We start from the raw sequence: 20,675 nt of genomic DNA, 5'->3' as shown, positions 1-20,675 counted from the left end.
AAATTCTCGCTCATACTTTTGCAGCTTAAGTAATGTGCCTCCACCCCCTACCCACAACACCCACACATAACATGTTATCCTGACACTGCGCCTCTGAACTCTGTCCCTGACAAAACGTTAATCCTCTCCCTTAGCTATCTGTCGAGTGGAGAAGGATTTAATAAACTAGTTTACACCAAGGTGTTAATGAGTCTTAATATGTTACTTTTGGGACATCTGCCTTGTAACTGTGAAGATCAAAACTAAGCCTTATAGTCTAAGAGGTAAATGGCTAAGAATGGAATTGTGGCACTTCTAAATGTGGGTGGTGGTGATGTTTTTGGAAGAAGGTTGGGAAGGGAGTCGTTAAAGGAGGATGCTGCTTCGTCTATCCCACTGGTGCCCATTCATGCTGCTGGCCCTGCAGGGAGACCCCTCAGCTGTCGTCCTGTGATGATGAGGAGGAGGAGACGGTGGAGAACAGCCACACTGAGAGGTTTTATGGGCTCTGCTGAGTGGCTTTCTTGCCTTCTTTGGTCCCGTTAGATATCTTGACCAACAAGGACGACAACGCCAGCCAGCCCCATGACTTACATGGAACAGCTGGAAAGATGGCATGAGGCAGATGAGTCCTGGGGGCCCACTGGGGCCCCTGTGAGGGCCTCAGAGACCACATGTTTTGTGGGGGAGCCTGACCATAGGCTCTTCTTTCCTTCATGCAGACGTTTACAGCATGGTGCAACTCCCACCTCCGGAAGGCAGGGACGCAGATCGAGAACATCGAGGAGGACTTCCGGGATGGCCTGAAGCTGATGCTGCTGCTGGAGGTCATCTCAGGTGAGGTGGACCACTGGCCTGGGGAGGGCCGGGGCAAAGGTGATGCCAGATGGGCAGGGGTACCCTGGGCCAAGATCAGGTGTTGCCCGGTGGCTTCTGCCACTTTGGGAATGCTGCCCTGATAACCTCTGCTTCTGCTCTGCCTCTGGTCAGGGCTAGCTTTAGGTCTCTCAAAAAAAGTTGAGGGTGACGTGTGAATTCAGACAAGGAAACTGAGTTTGCTCCTGGCTCTGCTGTTGACCATCTGCATGTCCTCAGATAAGTCACTACCGTCTGGCCTCAGCATCCTCATTTGCATTAAGAGGGGTTTGAAGGATGGTCTCTGAAGGCTCTCCTCCAAATGCTGGGATTCTGTGGTCAAGAATGCAACCAGGGCTGACCATCTCCAAAGGCTGTGTCCACTGCTGTCTCTCTACCTATATCCAGGTGATCCCAGTCCCTTATCTCGCTCCCGGCTTGGAATTTGGATGTCCAGATATCTGGAGGGACAGCTCCCCCTGGATGTGTGTCTCCACCTTCTTATGAATACCTTTCCTCCACCATCTCCAAGGGTGCAGGGCCCCAAGATTCTAGCCTTGGCTGATGCACTGGGCAATCTTAGATGCTCTCTTCACTTTACCTTTCATCTTGATCACAGTCCAGCCTTCAGCCTCGAGCCCCCTCTTAAATACTGAATTGCACGGGGCATCTCCACCCGGGTGTGCCCCAGTGTCCCAAACTGTGTACCGTGCCTGGCCCTTGCAAACCTCTTTTTCCTCCTGCAGTCTTCTGTTCTAAACCTAATCTAGGAATCGTAGACAGCTCTTTCTGGGCTCTTTGGCATTCACATTTCATTTATTCTACTTCTTTCTTCTATTAACCTTCTTTCATTTCTGATACCATGGTGTCAGTGTGGGCCTGTGTCTGCCCTCACATGATGCCCAGAGGCCTTCGAACCTTCCCAGCGCCTCCCTCCCCACTGCCCTAGTTACCCACACTGCAGCCAAGGGTTCTTCCAATGGCCCAAATATGGTTGGGCTGTTCCCTGCTTAAAACCCTTCAGTGCCTCTCTGGGGCTTTTCGCCTGCAGCTCATATTCCTCAGCATACCTAGCAGGAGCCTTCATGAGTGGGCACCTGCTTTGTTTTCAACTAACTATTTCCAAAAAGGTGTTGGACTTCAGACCCTCTGCCCTATGGGGACACCGTGGACACTGGCTGCTCTCCATGCTATTGTACAAGCACCCCCTTCCCCTAGTACTTTACAATATTTCCACTGCAGGTGACATCTGTAGGGGATAGGTGTAGGGATTGTGTGTATGTGGTAACATACACATAACATACAGTTTATCATTTTGACCGTTTTTAAACGTATGCAGAGGCATAAAGTACATTCACATTGTTGTGCAGCCATCACCACCCTCTGTCTCCAGACTTCATCATTCCACACTGAAACATACCATTAAAACACCAACTCCCCGATTCATCTTTCTCCAGCCCCCTCCCACCACCATTCGACTTTCTGTCTCTGAATCTGACTCTTCTAGGTTCTTCATATGAGTGGAATCATACAGTGTTTGTCCTTTTGTGACTGGCTTATTTCACTTAGCATAATGCCCTCATTGTTCATCCAGGAAGTAGCATGTATCAGAATTCCCTTCCTTTTGAAGGCTGAATAATATTCCATTGGATGTATTCACCACTTTTTGTTTAGTCATCATCTGTCGATCAACACTTGGGTTGTTTCCACTTTTTGGCTATTGTGACTAATGCAGCTAAGAACTTGGATGGACAGATACCTGTTCAAGTCTGTGCCTTCAGTTCTCTTGGGTATATACCCACAAGTGGAATTCCTAGGCCCTAGGGTAATTCTGTGTTTAACTGTTTCAGTAATTGCTGTATCGTTTTTCTTTTAAAGTGCCCTTCCCTACCTCCTCCTCCAACATGTCTTAGTTTAAACAAACAATGAGACAAACCTGGCATTGTTCTTTTTCATTCTTCAAAACTCAGCTTTCATGGGTTTCCTCCAGGAAGGCTTCTCTGACTGCCATGACCCCCACTCCTACTTTGAGTGGCTGCCCTCCTCTGGGCTCCTTTAACACCTCCCTGATTCCTCTGTTGTGTTATTGTCCACATGGTGGGATCATTTTTGGCTCACATGTTTTCTCCCCACTGTACACTGAGCCCCTTGGGGCTGGAACGGTCTCATCTGTGTCCCAGATACTTAGACCTGTACTTGGTACATAGGTCATGCTCAGCAAATGTTAGAGTGACCAAATGCCCCGCTGGGCTTTTCTGCGTAATCACCAGGTGCTCCCACATTATAGACCAGCCTGTGCACATCTGTGAGGCGGGCTTGTCTCTTTCCTGGAGCAGAGGGAAATGGAGTCACAGAGACATTGCCTTTTCCTACTTGAACTTCTCTGGAGATGGATAGGATGACGGGAGAAGGAAAGGGGATGCTTCCTGCAGAGATCCTCCAAATGTGGTCCCTGGACCACCCACACCACTGCTTGGCCGCGTGCGGATTCCCGGACTACACTCCAGACCTCCTAAATCAGACACTCAGGAGGCAGGGGATGGGGGGACCTGCAGTTAGCAGGTTCTCCAGGTGGTTTGTGCTGAGTGAAGTTTCAGAACCACCGGCCTTGCTGCGTCCACTGCCCTGAAGTCCTGTGCTAGCCAGGGTGTGCAGCTGGTGGGCAGGCCCTAAGGGCTGGGACTCTAGCGGGAATAGCCTTCCAGGGGGTACATGTTGCTGCCTCCATCCTTGCTAACAGAAGGGACCCCTGTGGCATCTCATCTGGTCAGGGGGGCGGTAGGGTCCCTTGCCAGAGAGGGTGGGCAGTGTCCACAGCCTTGGTAAAGCTGCAGGTGCAAAGTCTTGATTGAATAATAATAAAACCCATGTCCTTCCCTGGGAGCTTCCAGGCCAGATCACATGTGTGGCAGGAAGTCTGTCCTCTAGAAGTTGGGGGGCTCCTGGAGAAGTGCTGCTCTGCTGGTGGTGGGGTGTGGCCCAGCATCAGGGTCTCTCAGCCAGACTGTTGATGTGCTTGGAGAGGAGTGGAGAGGATGCAGCTGATCTGGTCTGGAGACTGTGGCAGTGGCAGATGCAAAGGCCTGAGCTTCAGGCTCTAGGATGGTGGTTCTCAGCCTTCTGGGGTCCCTCACCTCTGAGAGACCCTGGAAGCTGTATGTCCCATCCCCAGGTATGGGCACACATGTTGTACATATACATTTCTCAGATAGTTTCAGGAGATCCCTGGACGCCTGTATTCTGTGCTCTAACAGGGTGTTTGGAGAACCAGCTCCTTAAGCCCTGTTTCCCAGCAACTTCTGACCCTAAAGCCTGAACAGCGGAAGCTCCCAGTGGAAGCTGGAGGTGGGGGTGGGGAGTGGTAGCTGAGTGTGGGTGGAGGGTTGACTTGGGGCTGAGCTGAGGGTGCACCTGGAAAGTAGTAGCCGGTTCTCAAATGAGAGAGGGACGCTGTGGGCAATTCCATTTTAACACACAAGGAATGTTTTCAAAATACTCTGGAGTGACCCACACTCCCTCCCAGGCCAAAACGGTCTAGAATAGGAGTTCAGGGCCTTCGTGTGTGCTGTTCCTTCCGCCCTGATCACCATTCCCTGCAGTATAGGCCTGGCTGCCTCTCACTCAGAGTCCTTCCCTGACCACCTCACAGCTCCTTCATCCTCCCTGCGCTCCTCTGTAGCGTGTTTTTAAAGCATTTATTTAAAGCATTTATCCTTCTTGGTATTTGTTCATTTGTGTATATTGCTCTGTGTGTTTCTCTTTCTCTCCTCCTACACATAAGGACATGAAGGCAGCAAACTTTGTTCATCCCCATATTCCTAGCTCCCAGCCAAGCCCTTGACGTATATTAGGGGCTTAATATAGACTAGCTGAGTGGCCGCAGGCAGTTTGGATCTGAGAAATGGGAGAACAGCATCTCACTTGTGCCTCCTCCCTCTTGGTCTGTGTTCAGGGGAACGCTTGGCCAAGCCAGAGAGAGGCAAGATGAGGGTGCACAAGATCTCCAACGTCAACAAGGCCCTGGACTTCATAGCCAGCAAGGGGGTCAAACTGGTGTCCATAGGAGCTGAAGGTGAGTAAGACCTTGCCCTGGAGCTGGACTTTCTGCCCTGTGGAAACAGCACTTGCCGTCCAGTCTCAGCATCCTCCCAGCCCTGCCCCGGGAAACCCAGGGCCCACTCCCTGGCCTGCACCTTGGCAACCCCTCCGCTGGACCCTGGGACTCTGGAATCCTGAGTGTGTGGAGTGCCATCTGCCAGCTGCACTGCGCTGCGCTGTCCCGAGTGGAGAGCTTGGCGATCTGGGGGCGTGTGCAGACGCTGGCTGGCTGGAGGGAGGGAGGGAGGGAGGGAGCCCTGCAAGGTGGATGTCCACAAGCCTTTAGGAACGTTCTTAATAGCATGTCCCTGCACAGCAGCTTCTGGACTCTTTCCCCTTCACTTAAAGAAAAAAATTTTAAGAAAAATCTCTGTTTAAGCCATTATTAGCATGTTCTTGATGGTTGAGGAAGTCATACAGTTTCTTGTGTGATTGTGGTGGCTCTGAAGGATCTGGGGAGGGTCGAGGTGATTAGCCTTAGAACACTGCAACCAGGCCCCATCAGTACTGTGTCTCATGAATTCATAAGTGTTCATTGGGCACCTGCTGTGTGGCGCCAGAGCTCAAAAGGTGAGTAAGACACAGCCTCCATCCATCCATCCATCTTGGCTCTGATTATTGATCACTTGCTTGTGGCAGGTACAGGCTGAAGCCCTTTGCACCAGTGATCTCATTTAATCCTCACCACAGCTGTCTGAGGTGGCTTTAAATATTATCCCCATTTTACAATAAGAAAGCAGATGTCTAGTGAGATCAATTTGTCCAAAGGCCCACCATCAGCGAGTGGCAAAGTCAGAACCCAAATCTAGGTCTATGTGACTCCGGAGAAATGCCTCAGAGGGTGGCCTTTCCTGGTGGTGCGGGGTGGATCTTGCTCCAATAAATCCATAGGAGCAGACGTCTTCTCTGATTGATGACTCTAAAGTCCGTCCTCCTCTTTTTTTCCAGAAACTGAAAGGTTTGACGTTGTTCCATCCAGCTGAGGAACTTTAGCACAGGGGTGGGCGAACTACAGGCCTTGGAGTCAAACCTGGCTGACCCAGGTTTTAGTAAATATTGGAACTTGGCTACACCCATTTGTTTACATATTTTTAGCTGCTTTCCTGCTACAGGCAGAATTGAATAGTTGCAACAGTGACCATCTGGCCTGCAAAGCTGGAAAGATTTCCCATCAGGCCCTCTACAGGAAAAGCTTGCTGACCTGGCCTTATCATGGACTCAGGCTGCTGCTGGTAGCCACCACAAGGGGCCTTATGTGTGCCACCCCCTCAGCTGTGCAGCAGAGGCCATGTCTTCTGCATTCTCATGGCCCAGGCTCCCAGCAGCACTATGCATACAGTAGGTGCTCAGTAAATGTTCAAAGGGCTTGCACGTAGTGGGGTACTTTGCTTTGTGAGTGGGAAAATAGTCTCTGCCTGTTAATAAGAAGAAAAGAATAGATTGTTCTCTTAGGGAGGGATCGAGACTTGACAGGAAAAGTTTCAACCAAGCAGGAATGGGGAGCTGAAGAAATCACCACTAAGGTTGTCTGATGCAAGCCCAGATAGCCACTGGGGCAGGGAAGTAAAGGATGTGTGAGATGGGCCGGGGTGAGCGATAGGGATGAGTGGGGACTGGGGAGAAGTGGAGAGAGATTGTCCTAACCAATTGTTGGTTCTAATTAATTGTTGAGATCTAAGCAATTGTTGCTGTGTATAAATACATATCCAGCATTGCTAGATTTTCCAGTTTTTCAAAAGAAGCTAGAAGTCCAGATTTTTAGAAAGGAAAATTTAACAACTACCTAAAAAAAATTTTTTTTTAAGGCTCTGAATACCAAAGAGAGAGGAAGAAACAAGAAGATGGATGAGAATAGTGCTTGCTGAGTTCCAGTTCTGTGCCTGGCCAGACAGGATACTTTGTAGTGTCACCAGCCACGTTTTAGAATGAAAGAAACTGAGGCGCAGAGAAGTTGCTAGAAAGGAAGTGTATAGTATGGTGAGCACAGGCTCTGGGCCAGACTGCTTCCATATGGCAGAGTCCAGATTAAACCCCAGGGGTCTGGGCTCTGGAGCTGAGGTCTGAACCTCTTCCCATCACCCCAGGGCATCACTCCCTCGGGGGTCTGGTTTCTGTCTCGTGGAGATTCTTCAGCGTCGTTCATTCCACCATCTGAATACTGTGCAGGTGGCTGCCTCCCTGGACCTGGGCCAAGAGAGAGGCGGGTTCTGAGTGAAAGCAGGATGTGAACAGCCTCATGGGTAGCTGTGACTCCTTCCCACACCCACGGCAGATGTGGTTAATCTGTCATCATGGTTTTTCCCACGGGCCCAGTTGTGGCCTTGGAACCCTCCTTTTGGACCCCAGCATTGCAGGCAGCCCCCTGACATAAAGCTGCCTGTGAGATGGGCGTCCTTACTCCAAACACAGCGATGCCTGGGAAAGGACCTGCCATCCTGGGGACCAGGGCAGGAGGGCTCTCTGGGGAGTTACATGCTGAGGGTGGAGCAGGAGTCAGGTGGGCAGTGGGGTTGGGGTGGTGTGTGGGTTCTTAACTGAACACATCTGATCTCTTTGCCTACACTTGGCTCCTGTGTTTTCTGGATTGAAACTGCTTCTCTGGTAGGAGTGAGAATTCAATAAGCAAAACCCTCAGGGGCTGGAAGTTTCTGGGGAAGGAGGAGAGGAGTAAGTAGGGCAAGACCCAAAGAAGCAGCTGCCTTGTCTTCCCTGATCCTGGGAGGACCCTGAGCCCAAGGCCAGCTGGAGGCTGGGGTATTTGGCCTTTACCAATAGGGCAATGCTGGAAACAGGCACACTGGGTCAGAGAGGGGCCAGCACTACAGCCTCCACTCCTGGAAAGACCAAGCGGCAGCACCACCACCTGGAGCTTTTTCTAGACTTTAAAAAAATTTCCCCTTGATTTGAAATGCTGTCCACCAAATTTCATACCTGCTTTTTCTACTTCCATCATTATAAAGATTTTTCCTAGTCATTAAAAACTCATGAATGTAACTTTCCATGGCTGTGCTAGTTGGCTACTTATTGGGCACAGCTGTGCTCTGTTCTGGCCCTGGATCTGGTCCCAGAGGAGCCTGGGGGCTGTTGTTTTCTGCCCACATACCCACCTGTGGGTAGTGTCCTCCAGTGTCCGTCCATTCATTCCACAAATGTGGATGGAGGGCTTTCTCTGTACCAGGTGCAATGCTGGGCTCTAAGCAGGGATGCAAAACAGAAAAAAATCTTTACCCTTAGGAAGCTGTGTTCTAGGAGGGGAGCGGGAGAATACACACACACACACACACACACACACATATGTCATGTGGGGGAAAGTGAGAGGCGCAGGAAAGGCTCGGTGAGTTGAAGGGAGAGTGGAGATGGGAGGGAGGTGAAAGATATCCCGGGATGGGAGAGCTGTGCAGAGGCTGTGTGCCTGGAGGGGAAGAGGGAGGAGGGGTCTGGGAGGCCCTCCTGACCATCAGCTTTGACTCGGAGTGAAGTGGGAAGCCAGGGAGGTTTGAGCAGAGGGGTGACAGGGTCTGGGGATTTACTCAGTCTTGCCTTGTACTTTGTATCTTCACATGGTTTCCCATGTGGGGCTATGATAAATAACCTCATAGCGAGCCTTACTCTGAATTTCACACGACTGGCTGCGGCTAAAGAGAGAATCTTACTCTCACAAAGTGAACTTCAAGATTCTTGCTCCCTGTTGCTAAATTATTTCCCAGAAAGGTGTTTGTTTTGTTTTGTTTTGTTTTGTTTTTAAAACCAATTTTTACTTCTGGCTGCATTGTGGTAGTCTTATGACCATCACGGTTTGTTATGACCATCACGGCTTGTTTTTTAACTTCACTAATTTTTTATTTTAATTTTTTGGGGGGGGTAATTAGGTTTACTTATTTATTTAATTTTAGAGGAGGTACTGGGAATTGAACCCAGGACCTTCTGTATGCTAAGCATACACTCTACCACTTGAGCTATACCCTCCCTCCTATTAACTTCACTAATTTAATAGCTGGGAAAATGGTATGTTATTTCTTTAGTTACAAGTGAGATTGACATAAATTGGTTATTTGTATTTTGTGTTTTGTGATGTGTCTATTCATGTCTTTTGCCTAATTATCTATTAAGAAATTAGAGTTTTTTCCTTAACAATTTGTATAGGTTCTTTAAATGTTACAGGTATGAAATCATTGGGAGTTGCAAATGGAAGGGCATTTAAAAACTATCAAACCTCCAGGAACTGATTCTTAACTGGTTAACTGACTCTCCTTCCCGCGTTGTGCTCTGCAAAATAGGAGCTGGCTGTTCTAGTTAAGGGGGATGGGCGTATGCTGCTACAGCTCCCTGTCTCTCTACCCCAGGTCTTCCAGCTTTGGTCATTGCCCTGCTGATGCCTAGGGCTCTGGGAGGGGCACTTAAACCCCTCTCACAGCAGGAAGAATTACATCCTGTCCCATGGCCAGAGTAGATGCTGTTCCTTCTTTTCGCAGCACCCGGATGCAGTCTTGGCAGAGGTTCTGGTCCCCAGAAACAGCTGTGGCCAGGCATCACTGCTCATACAGCAGCATGAATTTTGCCCTCCCTCTTGAGGAAGAGGATGAGATCTTAGAGTATTATTTCCTTAATGGAATCCACTCTTGTTTAAGGGCTTTGTGGGAAGCAAACCCTCGTGGACATGGGTCCAGGGAATCAGGAGTCCCTGGAAGTTGCCCTGTCTTGTGGTTCTCTTGGGTGTGCCCTAAAACTAGTGTTGCAGGTGGGGAAAAATAAAATATTCTTTGAATGCCTGACTCTTAACTGAGAGTACCTCACCATGGGGCCAGGTTACCATTTCCTGTCTGGAAGCAGGAGTCAAAGTAAGGAGTCTGATTGCCACCTGTTGAGCCCCTAAGACCGTAAGTGGCTATTTCAGGCTCCTTAAAGACAGTGCTTGCATATCTTCGTATTTTCTGCCTCTGGGCCTGGTACTGGAAAAAAAAAATTGCTTCATAGAATTTATAGAATTATTTGAAAGGTCTAAAAGGTGCTTCTTAGACTGAACTTAGTGGTATATCTCTTAGTTGTGACCTTGAAACTTATTTGATTTTTTAATTAAAAAATACCCAACTGATGGCACCATGAGGTTGATTTGTGAGTGAGTGGATACTTCAAGATGGTAGTCTATAAACCTTTGTTGGGTGGTTACTTTCTGTTGCCTGCACTGGTTTTCCAGGTCTCAGAGCTGTGCTCGCCCAGAGGTCCCCATCTCACGGAAGTGCCAGAACATTTGTGATGACTTAGAAATCCTCTCCATCTTTCTTTTCTGTCAGGCTGCTGGACACCACTTGGGGTTTAAGACACCCTGTTCTCTGTTGCCTTTCCTGTTGTACCCAGTCGAATCGACCACAGCCTCCTGGGGCCCCCACGACACCCCTAAATAGACTTCCCTTCTGGTACCTGTGACATGTAATTGCACTAACTTTTAAAACATACTGACTTCCTTCTAGAAGTGGAGGGTGTGGAGCGACATGGGTGCTTGGGGAATTTGAACTCTGTCTCTGCTGAGACCCATCCTAACATGTCCTGCTGCTGTTTCTGTAGAAATCGTGGATGGGAATGTGAAAATGACCCTGGGCATGATCTGGACCATCATCCTCCGCTTCGCCATCCAGGACATCTCCGTGGAAGGTAGGTCTTCTGCTCTGTTCCATGCCAGCCCCTGCTCTGTTCCACGCCGGGCCCAGGCTTCCACCTCTTCTGACCCTTCACCATCACATCATTCTCCCTGACAGTAGGGGCCGTACGGTCAATAGGGCCTTGATCATGGGCTGCATCCTGGGCTGCTTATCCATTGCTGGCATCTGTCTTCCCTCCTAGTTTGCAGAGAAGTAAGAACTGTTTAGAGTACTGGTCCCCACAGGTGTGTTGGTCCCAGGGAAACCCCTCTGTGGGGAAGTGTATTGGAAACCCCACCTGGCTCTTGGGTTGTTAAATGTGAAAGAGTAAGGGAATTGCAGCTGGGAGAGTGAGTTGACTCCAGGTCCTCCACTTTGCTCCCGTAGCACCCTCTGGTGGCCACTTCGCAGATCTGCAAGGGACCACCGTGGTCTGGAGCAGTGATCTTTGGAGGGGTGGGGAGGTTGGGGGGCAGATTTGCTTATTTATTTATTTATTTATTTATTTATTTATTTATTTATTTATTGAAGTATAGTTGATTTACAATGTTGTGTTAATTTCTTGTGTATGACATAGTGATTCAGTTATACATATATACATGTATATGAAAAGGAATATTCTTTTTCATTTTAGGCTATTATAAGGTATTGAATATAGTTCTCTGTGCTATACAGTAGGACCTTGTTGTTTATCTGTTTGATGTATGGTAGTCAGTATCTGCAAATCTTGAACTCCCAATTTATCCCTCCACCCCCTCTTTTCACCCTGGTAACCATAAGTTTGTTTCCTATGTCTGTGAGTTTGTTTATGTTTTGTTAATAGTTCATCTGTCTCATTATTTTTAGATTTAACATATAAGTGATATTGCATGGTATTTTTCTTTCTCTTTCTGGCTCACTTCACTTAGTATGACTTTTGATTTCATACTCCAGCAGTTTTTGAGCTTTATGTCTGATATGTGTGTATTTATTTTATAATAAACTATATTCGTGTATTGCTATGCATATTATAAAACATGCATAACAAAACAAATTTTAAAAAGATGAGATGGAGGTAATAAAAATATTTTAAATTCATTTTAATGGCCCAGAAATCTCGAAGATTTTTATTCAAAATAGTAATTTTTTAATGGGAACAATACGGATTAAGTTGCTTTCTTATGGAAATGTTGGTTTGACACTTGGTGATACGGCAGTGTGAAGGTCTAAGTTTGGTTTATAGAGACGTGGTATTCAGGGCTGAAGTGGTTAAAAAGATGCTCACAATCACTTAGGGACCGGTTCTTGTTAGTGATAATAGATAGAAATCTGTTTTTCAAATAGCTTTCTCAAATCGGTGTGATTCTTGTGGACAGACTTCTTGTCGGCTCTGATTAAATTGTTTTAATCCTGTATTGTAGCTGGTGAGGAGCTTGAACTGGGAGGAGGACTGTTAACTTTGGTGATATTTTTGTTGTTGTATGCTTGTGCTTGAATTGTTGCATCATGTTTGCAGGAATTGTTTTAACATCATTTTAAAGTATTTTGTAAATTGGAAGAAAGTGAGTTCATCCACAAATCATTTCACTGGGTACCATAACCTGCAGTTCACAGACATGAACGCACGGGGTGCGGTCCCTTCAGTTCAGACACGTGGCTGCTTTACACACACAGCAACGATGTCAGTCTCAGCATTAAATATAAGGAAGCCCTATTTTTTAAAATGAACGCTGAATCTGAGTAGGAGTCCTAACGCTTTCTTCCCACGTAGCTATGTGCACTCCACGGTCCTTCTAGATTCCTGGATTTGAGATTGCACAGACCAAACTTTCCTCCCCGAAGTGGCCACCTGACAGAGGTTGCTGACTTCTTTTGTATTGTTGCCATGTCTTTGAATAAAAGGGAGTGATCGGGAGATAGTCTAGAAGTTTGATAGGCAATTTTCTCAGGATTTAAATGTATAATGTGGCCAGCTCTGAAACGCTCCTGACTTCCTTCTGTGTTTCTCAAATAACTTCTCAGCCTTTGTCAAGGAAAAAGAGTTGGTGGCCTGGTAGCAGCAGGGTTGAAATCTAGGGGTCTTTGTGTGGACTCCCTGTGTGAACGAGCATGGGCCCTGTGGCCTTGGTGGGCCTTCCAGGAGCCCACGGCCTTCCCTCCACTGAGCCCCGCTGACCTCTCCACCTGTCATCCCCTCCCTGCAGAGACTTCGGCTAAGGAAGGGCTGCTCTTGTGGTGTCAGAGAAAGACAGCGCCTTACAAAAACGTCAACATCCAGAACTTCCACATAAGGTGAGTGGCCGGGGGCTGAGGGGCTCTCACAGAAACTAGGCTGCTTCCCCCAAGGACCCCTGGGCCCCTTGGCTGGGTCGGTCTCAGCTCCAGAACAGAACAGGGGCCTTTGGGGAAGAAGTCTTTTCTGGGAAGGAAGTGTCACTGACCCTTTGATGCCCTTTCTCCCTCCTGCTGAGCAGACACTCTCTCCTGGCTACTGCCTGCTATACCTTTGGTTGATACTCATAGGGCCTCCAGGAGAGTGACCGGGAAATTCCAGCCTGGGGCTCTGGATCTGAGCAGACGAGGACCAGAGACCTTGGTGGGGGCAGGGTTGGATGTGGCAGGTGTATCTCACTTGCCAGGCCCCTCAGGGTCTTAGCCCAGTGCCTGGGATTGTGGCAGGAAGAAACGTCCTTCCCAGCCCGTCTTCTCCCAACCCCTGCTCTGAAGGGTTATGTATTCATCCTGAAAAGGAGACCCCCGCCTAGTGTTTTGCTCCTGGCGCTCGGCCCCACTCACCAGCGCGCCCCACCTTCTCTCCCCTGGGCAGCTGGAAGGACGGCCTTGGCTTCTGTGCCTTGATCCACCGACACCGGCCTGAGCTGATTGACTACGGGAAGCTGCGGAAGGTTTGTGAGCTCCTCGCCGTACCCCAAGCTCCCACCAAGCTGAGCCCCCTGGGTGGGTGGGGGAAGGACAGGACTGGGCCCCCTGTTCTAAGTGCCCAGGGCCCAGCATGAGGGGTGTCAGGCTCCTTAGACCAGCTGAGGAGACGGCCCGTCTAGAAGCAAGAGAAAAACACCACTTCTGTTAGGGCTGCTTCAGGACATGTGTGCCCAGCACGTGTGTACTTGCTGACATGCCAGCCCGCCTGGGAAAATAGCAAAACCACCACAGCAGTTTTGGAGGGATGATGGAGTACTAAGCGGCATTTTCCCCTCTGGGTTTCGGGGTTTTGCGAGGTGGGTATATCACTTTCATCAATTAAGATACCGCGTCGTCTGGGCCTCTGTCCCAGCCGCGCCTGAGACTTGCCGCCAGGTCCTGGGCAGGTTCCCGCCTCGCCTTTGCCTTCCTTCACTGCGGCAGTCTGGCTGGGGGGTCTTGCTGCTGCTTGATGTCATTTATGCTTTTGCTGTAAAGCTGCTGAGGGATTTTCTCGAGCGTATGTGTGTTGAGGAGCGGACTAGGACGTGGAGGTGGTGTGTCTCACCTCGTGGTGGTTCTTAGTGTCCCGACTGGTTAAGGGACGCTGGCCTGACCTTAGAGAGGCTTGTCCGGGACACTGCCTGTACTCACATCCTCCCTCTCGGCCCATCTGGCGCCGAGAAGCCTCGTGGTGCAGGCCTCCCGGGAGAGGGCACGTGTGCAGCGCTCTGCACACCCCAGGAGATGACCTGGAGCTCAGCTGAACGTCCCCTATTGGTGCTTGGGTCTCTTGGCAAAGGGCTCCTAGGAATGACCGTTCTGGTATTTGTCTCCTTGGCCTTGACCTTTGGAGAGCTCAGTGTTCAGTGAAGTCCCCCACCTTGCCTGTGCCCCTAGAAAAGGCCTCTGCTGCTTCCCAGTGGCCACACAAGGCTCGATGTTGCCAGTGCAGGAGCTGCTCCATGGCATCAGACCCTCTGTTTCGGGGTGTGGCGGGGTGCATTGCTGAAAAGGATTTGTGAGGGAGGAAAGGAGCAGGTTCCCACTCCCTCCAGAAACCCTGAGCTGAGCCTGAAGCTTCAAGCTGGGCCTCTGCCCACTTGGAAGGGCCCACCTGCCGAGGGAGAGGAGACAGCTGCCTGGCCCTGTGTGTGGCTGTATCCAGGTGTGCGTGGACCAGGGGCCAACCCTTCCCAAGCTAACCTCCAGGGGGATAAGGGATACCAGTCCTCTAATTCAGCCGCTTTGCAAAGAAAAAAATCAATTTGAGAATGTCCCCCTGACCTGCCTAAAAGCTATGTGGCCAAACCCAGAGACCTTTTATAAAAGGCGTCATCACGCACTTCCCTACTGTTCAGCCAATACACTTTCATGACAGGTGTGCGTGTGACTGTCCCTGCGTGGGAGTGCTGGGGTGGCAGCAGCCAGTTAATGCCAGCCTTTCCCCACCCCCCATATAATATGGGGCCGTGCTGACTGACTCTTCAGCACCCCCCGCACCTCCCCGCGTTCCACAGACCCCAGGGGCCTGTGTCTGATCCTTGCCAGCTCTCTCCTCACCCTCTGTCCCTTCCTGTGTCTTTTCCTTTCTCCTTGATCATGTCTGTCTTCCTGTTTCTCTATGTCTGTCTTCCTCTTTCTTTAATTCAGTACCCAACAGTAAAATCCAGCCCAAATCCTAGCACAGAGCTGTTTCCACTGAAATGTGGATTCTTTCCAGAAAACATAGAGATTGCCACAGCTTCTGGTGCTTGGGAACAGGGGCGAGCCGAGAGCCCTGACCGGGAAGTGCTTCCTTCCCTCACTTTCTCTAGGTGGGCATGGGGGCCTGGCAGTCCCTGGGGGTCAAGTGCAGCAAGTGGCTGTGCACCCGGGGCCTGAGGACGGCCTGAGGCCCTGGACGGAAATGTCCTTTGCTGCTTGGCAGTGTCCTTCCTTCCTTCCTTCCTCTCTTTCTCTCTTTCTCTTTTTTTCTTCCTTTCTTCCTTCCTTCCTCCTTTCCTTTCTCTTTCTTTCTCTCTTCCTTCCTTCCTTCCTTTCTCTTTCTCTTTCTTTCTTCCTTTCCTCCTCCCTTCCTTCCTCTTTTCCTCCTTTCTTCCTTTCCTCCTTTCTCCCTTCCTTCCTTCCTTTCTCTCTCTCTTTCTCTTTCCTTCTTTCTTTCTCTTTCTCTCTCTCTTCCTTCCTTCCTTTCCTTCTTTCTCTTTCCTTCCTTTCCTTCTTTTCTTCTTTCTTTCTTTTCTCTCTCTGTCTTTCTTTTCTTTCTTTCTTTTTTCTTTTCTTTCCTTTCTCCCCCTCCCTCCCTCCCTCCCTTCCTTCATTTCTTCCTTCTCTCTCTCATTCTGGAAGCCATCAGAGACTTTCCCAGAAGGACTCCACCTTCTCTGTTTTGAGCAATTTCTTCCTGAAAGCATTCCCAAATGAATGTATTTATCCTTTTTCACCCCATGATCCTGACCTTAGCACATGGGGGAACTGAGTTCTAGGCTGACAAACCAGTTTGCTTTAATTTAGTCTGGGAAACCAAGAATAGAGTGGGAGATCCAGCAAGGAACTCCCCTGACTAAGTTGTGGGTGTTTTTTCCACATTAAAATTTTTTTCTTCATGTGGTAAAATATACATAATATAAAAAGTATCACTTTACCCATCTCTTAAGTGTACGGTTCAGTGGCATTAAATACATTTGCACTGGTGTATGTCCGTCACCACCATCCCTCTCTAGAAATCTTCATATTTTAAAACTGAAACTCTGCACCCCTTAAACCATCACTCTCCACTCCCCCTTCCGCCAGCCCCTGGCAACTGTCATTCTCCTCCCATGTCTATGAGTTTGACTAGTCTAGGTACCTGTGTAAGTGGAGTCATATCATATCTGTCCTTTGAGTCTGGCTTATGTCACTTAGCAGAATGTTTTCAAGGTTCGTCAATGTTGTAGCATGTGTCAGAATCTCTTTTTGTGGCAGAATAATATTCTGTATCCATTTATCTGTCCATGGACATTTGGGTTATTGCCACATCTTGGCTATTGAGCGTAAGGCTGCTGTGAACATGGGTGGACACATTATTTGAGTCCCTGCTCTTCAGTTCTTGGGATCTATGTCCCAGAAGTGGAATTGCTGAGTCACAGAGTAGTTCTCAGTTTAACTTTTTGAGGAACCTGCATAGTGTTTTCCTCAGCAGCTGCACTGTTTTACAATATCATCAAAAGTGCACAAGTGATCTGGTTTCTCCACGTCCTCACCAGTCCCCAGTAAGTTTTCTTGAGGAGATAGCAGAAGCCAGAATATAGTCAGAAGACTGGCTATTTGAAGGAGTCCAAATTTCATAGAATGGGACCAGCAAAGGGGCTGGAGAGCTCCTAGTCCAACTCCAGAGTAACAGGTGGGGAGACTGAGGGTGGGTTATCAGGTGGGCTGGTTGGTGGCAGAGCTGAAACCAGAAGCCAAGACTGATGGCTTCCAGGCCAGTGCCCTGCTCTCAGCATGCATTGCTTAGCGATTCCTTCTCGGGCTGCAGGTCAACATTGTTCATCCCATTTCTCTGACAAAGAAACTGAGGCTTGAGGAGGAAAGATGGCATTTAAACCTCCAGCTAGCAAGCCCTGGCCATGAAGCCAGCCTTCTACACTCAGAGCTGGGGCCCGAGGACTGAGCTGTAGGGGGTCTCTCTGCCCCCCAGTCTTGGTGGTTGTCCAGATGGGGGTAGTCAGAGACTTCTTGTGCTTCTCATGTGCTGTCTTCTTTCTCCTCCTAGGATGATCCACTTACAAATCTGAACACAGCCTTTGATGTGGCAGAGAAGTACCTGGACATCCCCAAGATGCTGGATGCTGAAGGTGAAAGGCGCTTTCCTTCTGGGCCTTTGGTTCTTCTCCCTCCTGTATCCAGTGGCCAGGAGGGGTGGGCCCCACAGCCCGAGGCTGGAAGGGAGATGGCCTAGTCTCTGGGACCTCAGTGGTCATCAGCCTGTCAGGGATTCCACAGACAAATTCCCTGTGGTTTGGAGGAAGAGGTGGTAGCAGGTGCCTCATCAAGGTCTTGGAGTCGGGGTACTGGGTGGCAGGGTGGATGAAGCAGTGTCCCTTTGTTGCCGGGGAGGGAGAAGTGTGTATTAATGTGCATCATGTACACACTTGGGAGTTTGCAGTGATGAGTTACTCGAAGGGGTGATTTGAGTTTGGGCGTCTATATACATACCGAACTTCATAGGGGAAAGGCAGGAGGGCAAGGGCACTTAGGGAAAAGCAAGTGACTTTTTAGAAAGATGAACAGCCCTTAGGAGACGCGATGGGAGAGATGATAGTTTATGACAATGTCTGTCAGGGTGTGGGGTCATTTTCAAACATGTACAAAAGCAGAGAGAAAAATATCATGAACTTCCATATTCCCAGAATCCAGATATAATAATTATCGAGGTTTTGTCATTCTCTTTTTTTTTTTCTTTGTTGAAATATTTTAGAGCAAATCCCAGACATCATAGCTTCTCACTGCTATGTAGTTCAGAATACATTCCTTAAACCTAGGAGTATTTTCCTATGCAGTCGTAAAACAGTTTTCACACTTAGCACATTGACAGTTGTTCCTTGATACATCTGCATCCCAGTTCAAAATCAAATATCCCCGTTATTTCTTTTTAGTTGGTTTGTGTCGATCAAGATCCAAACAGTGTCTGCCTGTGGCATTTTGTTGTTGTATTTCTTTTTTCTTTATTTTTTTTCCTGATAACTATTACCCTTCTTTAAAATCTTTTTTATTGAAGTATAGGCGGTTTACAACATCATTGTTATACTTATGTCTCTTCTAACCGTTAGCGCTTCTCTTCTCCCTCCGACTCCTTTCATTCCTGGCATTGAACTTGTGGACACTGGGCCAGCTGTCCCATGGAGTGCTCCTCACTCTGGTTTGTCTGTCTGCTCCCTCGGGTACCTTTCGCTCCTTCCTCTACCTCTCGTATTCCCGTCAGTGGCCGTCAGGGCCAGATGCTGGTTAGACTCGGGCTGAGCATCTTGGCAGGAAGGCTTGGTGCTTCTGAGAGCTGCTTTCCCCATCACATCAGGAAGTAGCTTTAACTCCAGGTTTTTCTCAACAGACATTGTCGGAACCGCCCGCCCGGATGAGAAAGCCATCATGACTTATGTGTCCAGCTTCTACCATGCCTTCTCCGGAGCCCAGAAGGTACCTGGGGCCCCCTGCTCCTTCCTTGCCCAGCACACCTCATGCCAGACCTGAACCATGCCCTCCTCCCTCTCCCTGCCTCTCCACGGCGACAGGGTCTGGATGGTCTGTCTCTTCGGTAGCGTTAGGCCCCTCAGCGTGGCGTGTCCTTCTGCCTTGGGGCCACCCCCCTGCCCACCCCTCTGCTCTTTCTCACATCTTCCTCTACTGTCTCTGAGAAAATTGGGCAAGAGCTCACCTTCTGGGACCCAGATGGCTGGCTTAAGCAGGAAGGGCTGCATGGGTAAAATCAGCCAGACGTGGTTCTGGAGGCCTGGAAGGTGCCATGGGCAGCAGTCCCTCCGTGTCCACCCTCTTGAAGCTGCAGCATTAACAGAGCAGCAGGGCTTCCCTTAGGGAGGCAGATCTGATCGGAGGAGGTACCTCCTGTCTTTACTGACCTATTCAGTCCACAGCCCCTTTGGGCCTTGGTGCCTTCTGTATCTTGCCTGGGACCCCCATGCGGGGTTACTCTGCACACCCCCCTTGGAGGAAGGAAGGGAAAGGGTGGGTAGCTGTGAACCCTTCAAGTGTCCTGGCCCAATTTTGCCCCAGGATCAAGTTAAAGCCCAGATGTGCAGGTTCTGCACTACACAAGGGCATCATTCCCACTGCAGACATTGAAGATTTGAATATTTTCAATACCAGGTTTGGCTTGGGCAGCAGACGCCCCGCCCCCAGGCCCCCCTCATAGGCAGGGCCCCAGAAGCACAACATCCAGGTTGCCATAACCACAGACCACAGGCTTGGCCTTCTTGGCTTTGGGCCTCGAACCTTCACATACTCTGGCAAACTTGCCACCCTGCGCATGGAGTCTGAGTGACCTGTCTTGAAATGCATGATCGGGGCACTGTCCCCACCTCCCCCACCCTCTATCAGCCTCCCTGGCTTCTCTCTCTGTCTCTCTCCACTCCCCCTGCTCCCCTGTCTCTGCCTGTGCTATCTCCTACCCTACCCCTTTTCTCCTCCCATCATCTCATGGTTTCTCTCTCTGCCCACTCCCTCATTTTCTGTCTGTCCATCTGTCTTGTGTGCTGTCTGTCCACCACAGCTGTTTGGGTTTATTCTGTGCTGCTGTCTGCTTTCTTCTCTCAACCTCTTCTCCTTCTCTGTGCAGATGTGTAGGCACGCTAAGGCCGGATGGGAAGGCCATGTGACCTAATGTTTCATGTCACTGCCACGCCTTCTTGGGTGCGCAGAAGGTGAGCTCTCCCTCGGCCTCGCCCACTCTCCCAGCTGCCCTTTTGCCCATCTGCCATCCTCCCTGGATACTCCAGTGGCAGCCCTTGGGAACTGCAGCCCCTGGAATGAAAGGCGGGATTAGAAAAGCCTCCCCACAACCCCAGTGTCCTGCAGGAGGGCAGGATGCTCACTGGCCTTTGGCTGGGACACTCAAAGATGTCAGAGAACGCCAGCCTCTGGATGGCCACTTGCATCTCTGGCCCTCTACGCTAGCTGTAATGGGTACCACAGATGGGAAAGAAGCTTGTGGCCTCAGCTCTTTTCCTGGACCCTGAGTTGAGAGGCCTTATCCCAAGCAGCACAGCTCTTGGCTATGCTTCCTGCCTATTCTCTTAATTATCCAGTTTCCCTTCACTTCCTCTCCTTCCATTTGCTTAGGCAAGACCATCCTCTGAAATTACCCAGCAACCAGGGTGGGGAGAAGTCTTCTGCCTTCTCTCTAGTGTCCAGGCCAGAGGCTCAGAGCCCTGCCTGATCCTTCCCATCCAGGCCTGCCATGGACAGTGGTGCAGGTTGCACACTACACAAGGATGCCATGTGTGCACTATAGACCATGAAGATTTGAATATTTATTACTAAAATAATCTTGCAAATGGCAGTAAAGATGTCTTCTAACAGAATGAATATGATAGTTTTCCAGTAGAAGTGCCTTGCGGAAGAGATGCCTTTAAAAAAAAACAAAAACATAAGGCATTGTGTGGGCTAGCAGCAGCCCCATTCCTTGCCTAGATGGGCACCCGAGACCTTCCT

The 20,675-nt window shown here is 49.5% G+C and overlaps 1 protein-coding gene across 4 annotated transcripts in view; it reads left to right on the top strand.

The window, feature by feature from the left end:
• ACTN1 (actinin alpha 1) overlaps positions 1-20,675 on the top strand; it is an 89,492-nt gene that overhangs the window by 47,670 nt on the left and 21,147 nt on the right. For all 4 annotated transcript variants that reach the window (XM_072963293.1, XM_072963295.1, XM_072963292.1 and 1 more), the window contains exons 2-8: positions 702-816; positions 4,787-4,906; positions 10,495-10,581; positions 12,752-12,839; positions 13,375-13,453; positions 17,224-17,305; positions 18,559-18,644. In XM_072963293.1, the coding sequence (XP_072819394.1) occupies positions 702-816; positions 4,787-4,906; positions 10,495-10,581; positions 12,752-12,839; positions 13,375-13,453; positions 17,224-17,305; positions 18,559-18,644 (657 nt within the window). The remainder of the gene's footprint in view (positions 1-701; positions 817-4,786; positions 4,907-10,494; positions 10,582-12,751; positions 12,840-13,374; positions 13,454-17,223; positions 17,306-18,558; positions 18,645-20,675) is intronic.

Source organism: Vicugna pacos, chromosome 6 (assembly GCF_048564905.1).
Source record: "Vicugna pacos chromosome 6, VicPac4, whole genome shotgun sequence".
Classification (NCBI taxonomy): Eukaryota; Metazoa; Chordata; class Mammalia; order Artiodactyla; family Camelidae; genus Vicugna; species Vicugna pacos.
The sequence above is the reverse complement of the archived record's forward strand: the minus strand, read 5'-3'. Positions and strand labels throughout refer to the sequence as shown.